This window comes from Diaphorina citri, unplaced genomic scaffold (genome assembly GCF_000475195.1).
Source record: "Diaphorina citri unplaced genomic scaffold, Diaci psyllid genome assembly version 1.1 scaffold26, whole genome shotgun sequence".
In the NCBI taxonomy this organism is placed as follows: Eukaryota; Metazoa; Arthropoda; class Insecta; order Hemiptera; family Psyllidae; genus Diaphorina; species Diaphorina citri.
The window spans coordinates 370,597-384,513 of NW_007377464.1; the positions used below are offsets into that span (position 1 = coordinate 370,597).

Genomic DNA, 13,917 nt, shown 5'->3' on the forward strand with positions numbered 1-13,917 from the left:
CTCATAAAGGTTAATATTGATATACATTGATATAACCCCCCCGTGCATAGAATTGATGAGCATTTTGAGGTTTTCAATTTCCACGTCTAATGAGGCGCTTAGCCATCCAGTATACAGGGTGTTACTCCAGAAATTCAGTATTACAGAGTGTAGCATTTTGAGGTTTTCAATTTCCACGTCTAATGAGGCGCTTAGCCATCCAGTATACAGGGTGTTACTCTAGAAATTCAGTATTACAGAGTGCCACTAAAGGACTGCGATTTAGGGACCCCTTTGATTTGAAGAACAGAGTACAATGTGCAACGGCTAATATCCTGTCATTCCCGTCCTCCTCTCTTCAATTTCAGGACGATAAGATCTCCGTTGTTAGGTGCATACTTGGGGGGAAAAAAACTCCATGTTTTCATTATTACTTTCTATTATTATTTTAATTTTTATGGCCTTCAAGGGCTACTTTTCTCCTTAAATTCTCAAGCTGTGTCAACACACAAAGTCCTCGCTATCTATCGACAAATCAACATCGTGATTTTTCATTCGATGTTTATCTGTATGAATCTCTTGTAGCGCTGCAAGATTTCTTCATGGCGTTGAATCTGTTCTTTCAGTTGTTGCTCATGTTTGGTGACAAAAATTTTCATCAATGCCAAATTCTTGTCATCCTCATCTTTACCATATATTTTTTCAATATCCTGCATCATGTTGTGATTTTTCATTCGATGTTTATCTGTATGAATCTCTTGTAGCGCTGCAAGATTTCTTCATGGCGTTGAATCTGTTCTTTCAGTTGTTGTTCATGTTTGGTGACAAAAATTTTCATCAATGCCAAATTCTTGTCATCCTCATCTTTACCATATGTTTTTTCAATATCCTGCATCATGTTATTCAGCTCTGCTATACATTGTTTGATAGTGTTGATTTGTTCCTCATGATATTTGGTTTCAACATGCATGATATCATTCAGTTTCCCAATTTGTTCAAACGCATCTTTTGTCTCACTTTGAAGCATGAGTATCTTCTTGACATCCATAGCTTCTTGAATTATTTCTATTTGGTCTTGATGTATTTTGAACACTAGTTTCTTGACTTGGTTGAAGCGAGGGCTTTGTATTTTATTTTCAGGGCAATCTGAACAGCATTCTTCCAGGAGGTCGAAGTGATGTTTCTGGATTTTCTCCAAGGATTCAAACTCCAACTGGTATTTATTTTTCAAAGCTTTGAGCAATGCTTTCTCCTTTTTCTTTAGTAGGTTGAGGTGTTCTTCGTTCTGGCATTGGTTATTCATATGAGAGAACCAAGTGAGTCTTCTGAAGTATTCAGGTGATGAGATCGAGAAGTTACTAATATTAGTGTTGCAAAGTCTTCTGATGCTCTGAGCTGTCATATTCATTGTCGACTTTTGTAAGGAGCTAAATGATTGATTGATCCCAATACTAGTTCCAAGTGATCTACACGAAGGCTTCTGTTTCAAAACAGACGCATTTCGGAATACCACATTCTTCAATGATGTCAACATCATGGGAAACTTGATGGACAAGAGATGGATTATTGCTAAAACTTTGATAAAACCGAGCACAGGAATTAAAACCAAAATGGAATAAAACGAGATGCTCAGAGAACGAATTGGATGGTTCTAATGAAAATTTCTATGAGAAGGCAGAAATCTAACCACTCTAGCCAGAATTAGCCAGATATTTATTGATCCTCTGGATTTGTGCTAGTCTGTGGCTCTTCACATGATGACTCAGGACTCAGGAAACCGTATTGAATTTGCCTTCTGGAAAGTGTTGAGGAGGGTCAGTCACCCGGGACCGAAAATTATTCCAATACGGGGTGACTACAATAAGTAGTTATAAATTTTCACACTTGAAAAATTGAGGCTTGGAAAGCTATTTTTATGGGACTTTAGTCTTAGACTGCAATAAGAGTGAGGTATGGTCGGTCGTACTTTCCTTCTAGAAGTTTTTTTTTATATACAATTTCCCCTATTCTGAGATGACTTTTTCCCCTCTTTCCAACAAAGAAAAGTGACGAATTTAGTTCCAAAATTTAAAACTAGGTGGGCGTGGTAGAGTTTGTACCTATACAAAATCGTGAAACTTTTTTAATACCTATCCAAGATCAGTATTAGGTATTTATTTTTTCAGAGGTTGGCTGTGGGAATGCTAAAGGAATTGCAATTTCAGCCGTCAGATTTCTACAGTGATTCGTCAAAGCTGGCAGTGAAAATAGTGATACCACACATTATATTGTAACAATCACATTTGTGTTGGCAACTCGTAATAAAAAATGGCATCCTAGGAGTAATAATAATTTATAGACAATGAATAGAGGGAGGGGAAGGGAAATGAGGGAGAGGAGGGGAAGGAAGAAGGAAAGGGAGGGAGAGAAAAGGAGAAGGGGTTGGTAGACAAAAAAGTTCTGAAGAAAAATAGCTCAAGCTCAGAAAAATACAATGGTACCACACATTATATTGTAACAATCACATTTGTGTTGGCAACTCGTAATAAAAAAATGACATCCTAGGAGTAATAATAATATATAGACACTGAATAGAGGGAGGGGAAGGGGAAGGGAAATGAGGGAGAGAGGAGGGGAAGGAAGAAGGAAAGAGAGGAGAGAAAAGGAGAAGGGGTTGTAGACAAAAAAGTTCTGAAATTTTCAGAGTTTCAATTTTCAAATGACACTGTTCAATAGAGAGCCTTGAACTTACAGAGATAATAAGTCTGATGTGAACATCACACTTTGTGTTGGCAACTCGTAATAAAAAATGGCATCCTAGGAGTAATAATAATTTATAGACACTGAATAGAGGGAGGGGAAGGGAAATGAGGGAGAGAGGAGGGGAAGGAAGGATGAAGAGAGGGAGAGAAAAGGAGAAGGGGTTGTAGACAAAAAAGTTCTGAAATTTTCAGAGTTTCAATTTTCAAATGACACTATTCAATAGAGAGCCTTGAACTTACAGAGATAATAAGTCTGATGTGAACATCACACGACCTTCTCTTACGGTCACTTAACTGCTACTGTTCGGTATGTAGAAAGGCCGCTGGATTTTTGAGAATTGAAAGTTTATAGATTGGAAAAGGGAACCGAAACTTACACCTTGACGTTTGGGAAGAGTCTAAAGTAGTCTAAACCAACGCATTGGTTTTAGCTTGTTACTTGGTGCAGCATGTTTTGCTGCAGAACTGACTCGGCATGCCAGGGCCGAGTACGCGACAGCTACAATATTATGTAAGAAAATAAAAGACTAATATATGCCCTGAATTTCAAAAGTTCAAGTTCATCTTCAGAGGAAGCCGATCTATGAAGATGAGAGAAACCTGGCGAATCGGTTCGTACAAAGATAGACTAATATATGCCCTGAATTTCAAAAGTTCATCTTGAGAGGAAGCCGATCTATGAAGATGAGAGAAACCTGGCGAATCGGTTCGTATAAAGATACACACAGGCTTGCTTACTGGAACTTGGCCTGGACCACCTCCGTACCGTACGCTCGGATAAAAGAAGAAAGGTCTTTTTACAAGAAAAAAAGCATGGAAAATGTGCTGATGTCAAAGAATTACAGAAAGTGGGGGGAAAAATGTGAACTTATCTGCCCTGAATGGTTTGGTGTGTTGTGTGAATCACTCAATGGCAGTATAGAGAAACTCAATGTACATACCTGAAACAAAGAAATGGGGAAAAGATGATAAATTTTCAAGACAAATAAGGACATAAATAGTCCCCGAACATTAGAATGGAAGACTGAACGGGATCCCAAATTTAAGGAGAGATCTCAAAAGCTGTTTTCCCAAAATAAGAATCTGGGTACGCACCCCTCATATTTGATTTCCCCCCCCCCTTACCCTTCATTTACTTGTCAAATTAAAGGACTTAGCATACGACTTCAAATACTTAAAATAATAATAGTGAGTAAACATCAAACAAGTTAAAGAGTGAGTAGATATAAGTGGGTAAGCATATCTTAAATAGTGTGGGGAGTAGGACTACAGATCCCAAATTTAAGGAGAGATCTCAAAAGCTGTTTTCCCAAAATAAGAATCTGGGTACGCACCCCTCATATTTGATTTCCCCCCCCCTCCTTACCCTTCATTTACTTGTCAAATTAAAGGACTTGGCATACGACTTCAAATACTTAAAATAATAATAGTGAGTAGACATCAAACAAGTTTAAGAGTGAGTAGATATAAGTGGGTAAGTAAGCATATCTTAAATAGTGTGGGGAGTATAGGACTACATATGTAGGTAGCTACGCATAGGCTTATCGAATGAAAGAAATCAAGGTTACTGAAACCTACTGTAATAAAATATACATTTTATTAAACCTCTCTGTACACATACGCAGGCCAATATTTAGGCATCTCACCGTCATAAAACAATGTGATAAAGCGCCTAAAAGGAAATAATAATAACAAAATAATACTCATTATTTTTGCAAGGCACAACAAAGAAATACACTCTAAGCTTCAAGAAATTGTTTGTCCTCCGCCACGAAGGACCTTTTAGCCGTCAAAGCTCAAAGCCCTCCTGAGTTATACCCCTGCTAAATTGCCCTCACACTTAGCCCTCCCTTAAAGTCACCCCTGATTATCAAGTGTTTATAATATTTTATTATTATTGTTAATACCTACTTGAGAAAATGGTAGGGGACAAGGGTAGGTATAGGTATATTACAATATTACGCACATGTATGATTATTTATTATTCATATTTTGGATGTTTTTATTTTTCTTTCCTTTTTCATTTCCACTTTTCAATTCCCTTTGTTTTCATGCATTATTTATTTGTTTTTCATTTGACATGGCATTTCAACACGGAGGAACCCCCTGGGGGTTCTCGGCTAAGCTCTGAGAAAACGGGCGCTTTTTTTTCCCCCGAGCCCAATTTTTGACTTTTCTTTTCTACGGGAAAGAACACACTTCGTAGGTGCCCAAAGACTTTGTTCACAACATATTAGCAGTCCTTTCCACAAACAGATTTTTTCGTCATACTTTGATATACCTACTAGTGGACCAAAATGAGACCAGGTTCAGTACAAGTGGACGAAAATAGGGTCTGATTTTCCCTCGGGGCACAGAAGTGGCCGGTGAAAATTGGACTTGAGGGAAAAACTTCTATGCCATAGGCCACATAGAAGCAGCCTTTGAGCTACTTACCCTTGTATTAAGTAAGCCAAAATAGGTCCCGATTCTCTTCAATCGAGGCAGAAACGCGGGTGGCCATCCTTTGAAGCGCCCCCAGAGCTGATTTTATCCTGAACGGATAAGGTTCGTTCTCGGAACGACTAGCTTTCTCCTCTCCTGTCTTCCTTCTCTCTTCGATTTCAGGACGATAAGACCGTGGCAGTTACAGTTCCCTCTAACAAACCTCTTCTCAAATCGAGGCAAAAAGGCGGGGTGGTCATCCTTTAAAGCGCCTACCCTCGTTTCAAATTTAATGCACTGCAGTTTTATCGCTATCTAGCAGTGATAAAGTGTGTGGGGGGACCTACCCGCATTGATGAAGATAATGTCAATTTATAAAATGATTTAAACACCTATTTGTCCACCATTAAGCCTAGAAACTACCAGCGACATTTTCATTAGAAACATTGTTTCTCAACAACCGAGGAATGTTTTTGCAACAATCCAGCAACTTTTCTTCCTCACCAGGCCTAATTCTGAATCATTTTTCTTGCCCTTTAGTATCTAATACATAAATTATTTAATCTTGAAAGTTTAATTCTTCCTCACCAGGCCTAATTCTGAATCATTTTTCTTGCCCTTTAGTATCTAATACATAAATTATTTAATCTTGAAAGTTTAAAGCATTCGAAAGTTCTGAAATTTTCAGAGTTTCAATTTTCAAACGACACTGTTCAATAGAGAGCCTTGAACTTACAGAGATAATAAGTCTGATGTGATGATGTGAACATCACACGACCTTCTCTTACGGTCACTTAAATTGTAAATTGTAAATATATGTTGATTTTATTGTGATAATAATATACATAAAGATGGGTCTTAAAACTAGTTGACAATTACATTTTTATTTTTTTTCTATTTGGTATCTATCTAATGTATGTTTATTTTTCTCGTTGATTTTGTCAGACTTTGAAGTGCGGGCCATACGGACCGTTAACTGCTACAATATTATGTAAGAAAATAAAAGACTAATATATGCCCTGAATTTCAAAAGTTCATCTTGAGAGGAAGCCGATCTATGAAGATGAGAGAAACCTGGCGAATCGGTTCGATATAAAGTTCGTATGTATAACTTGGCCTGGACCACCTCCGTACCGTACGCTCGGATAAAAGAAGAAAGGTCTTTTTACAAGAAAAAGAGCATGGAAAATGTGCTGATGTCAAAGAATTACAGAAAGTGGGAAAAAAAATGTGAACTTATCTGCCCTGAATGGTTTGGTGTGTTGTGTGAATCACTCAATGGCAGTAGAGAAACTCAATGTACATACCTGAAACAAAGAAATGGGGAAAAGATGATTAATTTTCATGACAAATAAGGAGATACATAAATCTGCCCTGAATGGTTTGGTGTGTTGTGTGAATCACTCAATGGCAGTAGAGAAACTCAATGTACATACCTGAAACAAAGAAATGGGGGAAAAGATGATTAATTTTCATGACAAATAAGGAGATAAATAATCCCCAAACATTAGAATGGAAGACTGAACGGGATCCCAAATTTAAGGAGAGATCTCAAAAGCTGTTTTCCCAAAATAAGAATCTGGGTACGCACCCCTCATATTTGATTTCCCCCCCCCCTTACCCTTCATTTACTTGTCAAATTAAAGGACTTAGCATACGACTTCAAATACTTAAAATAATAATAGTGAGTAAACATCAAACAAGTTAAAGAGTGAGAAGATATAAGTGGGTAAGCATATCTTAAATAGTGTGGGGAGTAGGACTACATATTATGTAGGTAGCTACGCATATATAGTGAGTAAACATCAAACAAGTTAAAGAGTGAGTAGATATAAGTGGGTAAGCATATCTTAAATAGTGTGGGGAGTAGGACTACATATGTAGGTAGCTACGCATAGGCTTATCGAATGAAAGAAATCAAGGTTACTGAAACCTGCTGTAATAAAATATACATTTTATTAAACCTCTCTGTACTGTACACATAAGCAGGCCAATATTTAGGCATCTCACCGTCATAAAACAATGTGATAAAGCGCCTACTTAAAAGGAAATAATAATAAAATAATACTCGTTATTTTTGCAAGGCACAACAAAGAAATACACTCTAAGCTTCAAGAAATTGTTTGTCCTCTGCCACGAAGGGCCTTTTAGCTGTCAAAGCTCAAAGCCCTCCTGAATATACCCCTGCTAAATTGCCCTCACACTTAGCCCTCCCTTAAAGTCACCCCTGATTATCAAGTGTTTATAATATTTTATTATTATTGTTAATACCTACTTGAGAAAATGGTAGGGGACAAGGGTAGGTATAGGTATATTACAATATTACGCACATGTATGATTATTTATTATTCATATTTTGGATGTTTTTATTTTTCTTTCCTTTTTCATTTCCACTTTTCAATTCCCTTTGTTTTCATGCATTATTTATTTGTTTTCCATTTGACATGGCATTTCAACACGGAGGAATCCCCTGGGGGTTCTCGGCTAAGCTCTGAGAAAACGGGCGCTTTTTTTCCCCCGAGCCCAATTTTTGACTTTTCTTTTCTACGGGCAACAACACACTCTGTTTTCACTCAGCGTTAGGGATAGCACGAAACCTGGGCATTATTTACCGAGGAATCACATTTGTTGAGCTGTTTATAGCTATGCCAAATCTCAACACAAGGAAAATCGGACAAATTCTTTGAAAAATCAAAGGTCAATAGGCCAGAGCTGATTTTATCCTGAACGGATAAGGTTCGTTCTCGGAACGACTAGCTTTCTCCTCTCCTGTCTTCCTTCTCTCTTCGATTTCGGGACGATAAGACCGTGGCAGTTACAGTTCCCTCTAACAAACCTCTTCTCAAATCGAGGCAAAAAGGCGGGGTGGCCATCCTTTGAAGCGCCTACCTTCGTTTCAAATTTAATGCACTGCAGTTTTATCGCTATCTAGCAGTGATAAAGTGAGGTGCCCAAAGAGTTTGTTTATATTAGCAGTCCCTTCCGCAAACAGTTTTTTTTTTAATACTTTGATGTACCTAGCAGTTGGCCGAAATGGGCCCAGATTCAGCACAAGTGGACGAAAATAGGGTCTGATTTTCCCAAATCAAGACATAAAAGTGGCCCGTCACCCTTTGAACTATCTACCCATGTATTAAGTAATAAGCCAAAATGGGTCCCGATTCTCTCAAATCGAGGCTCAAAGGCGGAGGGGTAGCCAGCCTAGTTAGCTTGGTTTGTAGCGCGTCTGCCTTGTAAGCGCTAGGCTGCGGGTTTGATCGCCGCCCAGAGCTGAAGTAACGCCGACCCCAAATAAGATTGGGAAAAGGTGCAGTAAAAGAAGAGGAAGATGCACTAGTTTCCAATTGATCACCAAACTTGAGTAACGTTCGGCGTGGTTAGTATCCGGATGGGTGACCATCTGGACTTACTTTTCCCGACCAAACTCAAACTGGGTGGGGTTTATATGAGGAGACGCTAGCTTATCGCCGAATGGAGAATAAAATCCTCATCATTAAAAAACTTTAGCAGAGTTTTCAGTGACAATAAAAACCCTTTTTTCCGGCTAAATTCCCATCAGGGATGAGCTATTTTGTGATCTCAAATGTAGTGTGAACTGACAAGAGGTAGATTCGTATAAGCTTAACCCATCTTTTAAGGCTGTTTGCCCCTACACCTAAGCCTCGGAGTGGGCTTTTTGTGTATAATGTCAATTTATAAAATGATTTAAACACCTATTTGTCCACCATTAAGCCTAGAACCTACCAGCGACATTTTCATTAGAAACATTGTTATTGTTTCTCAACAACCGAGGAATGTTTTTGCAACAATGAAGACCGTGGCAGTTACAGTTCCCTCTAACAAACCTCTTCTCAAATCGAGGCAAAAAGGCGGGGTGGCCATCCTTTGAAGCGCCTACCCTCGTTCAAATTTAATGCACTGCAGTTTTATCGCTATCTAGCAGTGATAAAGTGTGGGGGGGACCTACCCGCATTGATGAAGATAATGTCAATTTATAAAATGATTTAAACACCTATTTGTCCACCATTAAGCCTAGAACCTACCAGCGACATTTTCATTAGAAACATTGTTTCTCAACAACCGAGGAATGTTTTTGCAACAATTCAGCAACTTTTCTTCCTCACCAGGCCTAATTCTGAATCATTTTTCTTGCCCTTTAGTATCTAATACATAAATTATTTAATCTTGAAAGTTTAAAGCATTCGAAACATTTGGTTTTGTAGTTCGGAAAAAATTGTGTCGTGTGTAATGGGAACACTCTCATTTAAATTGCATTGCCCACAAGGACATTCGGAAAAAATCAGGTGAAACTCACGACTAAGAACGGGCTTTCATTTCGCACCAAACCAACTGTTGGGAATGTTAATTGGGATAGAAATGTTTCCGATGGGCGCTAGGCTTAACGGAGCTCAGGCGGTGTATAAAATAAATTGGCCATAATTAAGCATTCGAAACATTTGGTTTTGTAGTTCGGAAAAAATTGTGTCGTGTGTAATGGGAACACTCTCATTTAAATTGCATTGCCCACAAATCAGGTGAAACTCACAAGTAGGAACGGGCTCTCATTTCGCACCAAACCAACTGTTGGGAATGTTGGCCTTCGAAACATTTGGTTTTGTAGTTCGGAAAAAATTCTGTCGTGTGTAATGGGAACACTCTCATTTAAATTGCATTGCCCACAAGGACAGTCGGAAAAAATCAGGTGAAACTCACGACTAAGAACGGGCTCTCATTTCGCACTAAACCAACTGTTGGGAATTTTTCGACGACTCAGAAGGCGCTCAATGGGTTAATTTCGTACCAATTCCCAGTTCAAACCAACAGAGGGCAATAGCCACCGATTCCACCGTTTAGGCTTTAATCTTCCTTAAACAGAAATCACATAAGGTTAATATCCTAGTAATATCCTAAAAAAAACTATTAAAAACCCAAACATCATTCCTACCCAAATAAAATTAAGCAATTTTAGGTCCTCATGTGTGTGTTTACCTCGGTTGGGCCATAATTCACTAATCTTTTGTCAGCGTACGATTAGGTTGCACTGAAACACCTAGTGCCTATAGCAGACAAATGAAGGGTAGAGCTAGGGGAGGTATTGATTTTGTTTCATTTTATCTCTTTTTGTAGAAATGAAACAGCTACAAAATTGTTGGGCTTTGCTACCTGTGTCTTCCAACACACAATTACACTCGCGTTCATTAAAAGTGAATCAAGATTTTCATTATACATACCAAAATTGTTGGGCTTTGCTACCTGTGTCTTCCAACACACAATTACACTCGCGTTCATTAAAAGTGAATCAAGATTTTCATTATACATATGTATTTAAGAATGCCCTGGATTTCAGCTATTGGGCTTTCTGTTTCAAGTTTTAACCTTATTGGAAGGCACTTCCTAATATTTCACTGGTCAGAATGGTTTAATTACCTAATGAACAAAGGGGCGTGGGTTCCATCACAGCCTGGGCAAAAGTTTAGCTTTGATCTGGACTCGAGCCACCAACTTCACTTTTTGACTCTAGTCGCCTGTCACAAATATGACCCTGGGAAGCAAATGACTCGAGCCACCAACTTCACTTTTTGACTCTAGTCGCCTGTCACAAATATGACCCTGGGAAGCAAATGGGGTTAACGCGAATGACGTATATACGCTCCAGCACAGGTTGCAATTACTCAGCATCATCTGTGTTTATTCGCTGTTAACCCATTTCCACCTATTTATTTTCATACGCATAACAGACCTACTTCCAGTACCTAGAATGAGGAAAACCTATTTCAAGAAACTAGATTGTACCAGATTGATGAGGAAAAAGTCCGCCAAATTAATATCAGAATATCACCATAATGTACATATTAACCTTGCCAGCCTAGTTAGCTTAGTTGGTAGTTGGTAGTGCGTTTGCCTTGTAAGCGCTAGGCCGCGGGTTCGATTATCGCCCGGGGCTATTTCAAGAAACTAGATTGTACCAGATTGATGAGGAAAAAGTCCGTCAAATTAATATCAGAATATCACCATAATGTACATATTAACGTTGCCAGCCTAGTTTGCTTAGTTGGTAGTGCGTCTGCCTTGTAAGCGCTAGACCGCGGGTTCGATTACCGCCCGGGACTATTTCAAGAAACTAGATTGTACCAGATTGATGAGGAAAAAGTCCGTCAAATTAATATCAGAATATCACCATAATGTACATATTAACATTATTAACCTATTGGTATTGGTATAAGTAGGGCCATCGGCGTTATGTCACTGCGACCTGGTTAGATCTTTTGAGACTTTCCCTTATATCTACTACTAACCTACCTACCGTTTGAAATTTATCGTCGAACAAATGGACTAACAATCAACATCAAAAGTGTGGCGTTCAAACTAGAACTCAGCCAATCTAGTTAGCTTGGACGGTAGCGCCGGTAGCGGGTTTGCCTTGAAAGCGCTAGGTCGCAAAATCAATTATCGCCCGGGGCGGATTTTATCCTAACCAGATAAGGTTCGTTCTCGGAACGGCTGGCTTTCTCCTATCCTGTCTTCCTTCTCTCGTCGCTTTTAGGACGATAAGACATTAGCAGATTCAGTTTCCTTTTTCTCCTATCCCGTCTTCCTCCTCTCGCTTTCGGGACGATAAGACATTAGCAGTTACAATTTCCTTTATCAAGCTTCTACAAAAAAAAGAGCTGTTTTCACATGATGATTGCTTAACGATTTCCGGTGTTTAATACTTGCGTACTGCAGTACTACTTGCGTACTAAATTTTCAGGTAGACAGTAGACAGTACTGATTGCGTCCTAAAGATGTACTACTTGCGTACTGGAAAAACCAGGTTGACTGGGGAAAAATACCTCTCAAAATTTGGTCTTACAGAAAAAAATCCCTTATTATATCCCACACGAAATAATTCTAGAAGGCGAAAAGAACTTTCGCAAATGATCAACTTCCTTTGAATGATAGGGTTAGGTAGCACGTGAAAAGAACTTTCACAAATGATCAACTTCCTGGGAATGATAGGGTTAGGTAGCAGTAGCATGCGAAAAGAACTTTCACAAATGATCAACTTTCTGGAAATGATAGGGTTAGATTGTACACAACAAGATCTTTCATAAATGATCAACTTTTTGTGTGTTATTAGGTTTAGTATAGGGTTAGGAAACATATATAAAAAGGACTTCTCAATTATTTGAGCAAAATTAGGAAAACGGGGAAATGTTTTTGTCCCATGTGAATAAAAAAAATCCCTCAACCTTTTGAAAAATAAACAAAAAAGATCCAGTACGCAAGTCGGACATCTTTGTTTTTCATTTTAGTACGCAACTAGAAGGTTGAAATTGAAATAGTACGCAAGTTACCTACAGCCACGATTTCTGCGTATATGTAGCACTGCCTTGCTAACTTGCTATGAGTAAATGGAAAATGCATTTACCTACCTACCAGCGAGAAACAAAGTAACATATGCACCAACCTTGTAATATTGTCAGGCTTTTTGTCCCTGTGAATAAAAAAAAATCCCTCAACCTTTTGAAAAATAAACAAAAAAGATCCAGTACGCAAGTCGGACATCTTTTTTTTTTCATTTTAGTACGCAACTACCTAGAAGGTTGAAATTGAAATAGTACGCAAGTTACCTACAGCCACGATTTCTACGTATATGTAGCACTGCCTTGCTAACTTGCTATGAGTAATTGGAAAATGCATTTACCTACCAGCGAGAAACAACGTAACATATGCACCAACATTGTAATATCATCAGGCCCGTTCACAAGGGGGTCCAGCCAGTATCATTTGCCCCGGTCTTGAGCTCAAGGAGAGCCCGGAATCAGCAGTTTTTTCAAAGGAAAATAATGCCCAAAGAACCCTACACTTTGAAAGTCCCTATGGAAGAAAACCAAGGAAGGGGCAACATTCCTTGGCCTGAGACCCGATTGATTAAATTTTGCTTTTTAAGAGGTTTGATAGTGGGAACTGTAACTGCTGAGGTCTTATCGTCCCGAAATCGAAGAGAGAAGGAAGACAGGATAGGATAAAGGCAGCCTTTCCGAGAAGTAACAAAAGGAAAATGATATAGGTACCACTGAGAAATAAACTACTGGAATCCCAAGCTATTGACTGGGTTCTTTTTTAAGGAAAATAATACCCAAAGAACCCTATTACAACTTTGAAAGTCCCTATGGATGAAAACAAAGGAAGGTGCAACATTCCTTGGCCTGACACCCGATTGATTAAATTTTGCTTTTTAAGAGGAACTGTAACTGCTAGGGACCTATCGTCCCGAAATCGAAGAGAGAAGGAAGACAGGATAGGATAAAGGCAGCCTTTCCGAGAAGTAATAACAAAAGGAAAACGATATAGGTACACTGAGAATTAAACTAGGGTACTAGAATCCCAAGCTATTGACTGGGTTCCTTGCTTTTTAAGAGGTTTGATAGAGGGAACTGTAACTGCTGAGGTCTTATCGTCCCGAAATCGAAGAGAGAAGGAAGACAGGATAGGATAAAGGTAGCCTTTCCGAGAAGTAACAAAAGGAAAATGATATAGGTACACTGAGAATTAAACTAGGGTACTGGAATCCCAAGCTATTGACTGGGTTCTGGAACTCTATATCAGGAAGCTCGACACTTCAATGTGTAGCATTGCAACAGCCTGAATCAGGGGAAAGTAACCCAATAATAGAGTTCTTCCACCCTAAGTCTCCTAAAACTTGAGGCACCCCACTCGGAACGGCTGGCTTTCTCCTATCCCGTCTTCCTCCTCTCGCTTTCGGGACGATAAGACATTAGCAGTTACA

The 13,917-nt window shown here is 38.9% G+C and overlaps 1 protein-coding gene across 2 annotated transcripts; it reads right to left on the reverse strand.

The window, feature by feature from the left end:
• Window positions 1-525: 525 nt before the first annotated feature.
• On the reverse strand, window positions 526-1,614 carry LOC113467947. Of its 2 annotated transcripts, none has more exons than XM_026824480.1 (2): window positions 878-1,614; window positions 526-698 (listed from the first exon to the last, which is right to left on the reverse strand). In XM_026824480.1, exons 1-2 carry the CDS (start codon window positions 1,514-1,516, stop codon window positions 531-533), a joined length of 807 nt encoding a protein of 268 aa, XP_026680281.1. In that variant the 5' UTR covers window positions 1,517-1,614; the 3' UTR covers window positions 526-530. The 2 variants fall into 2 exon arrangements, with proteins under 2 accessions (XP_026680281.1, XP_026680278.1); XM_026824477.1 differs by having other exon boundaries at window positions 526-670; window positions 850-1,614.
• Window positions 1,615-13,917: the final 12,303 nt, after the last annotated feature.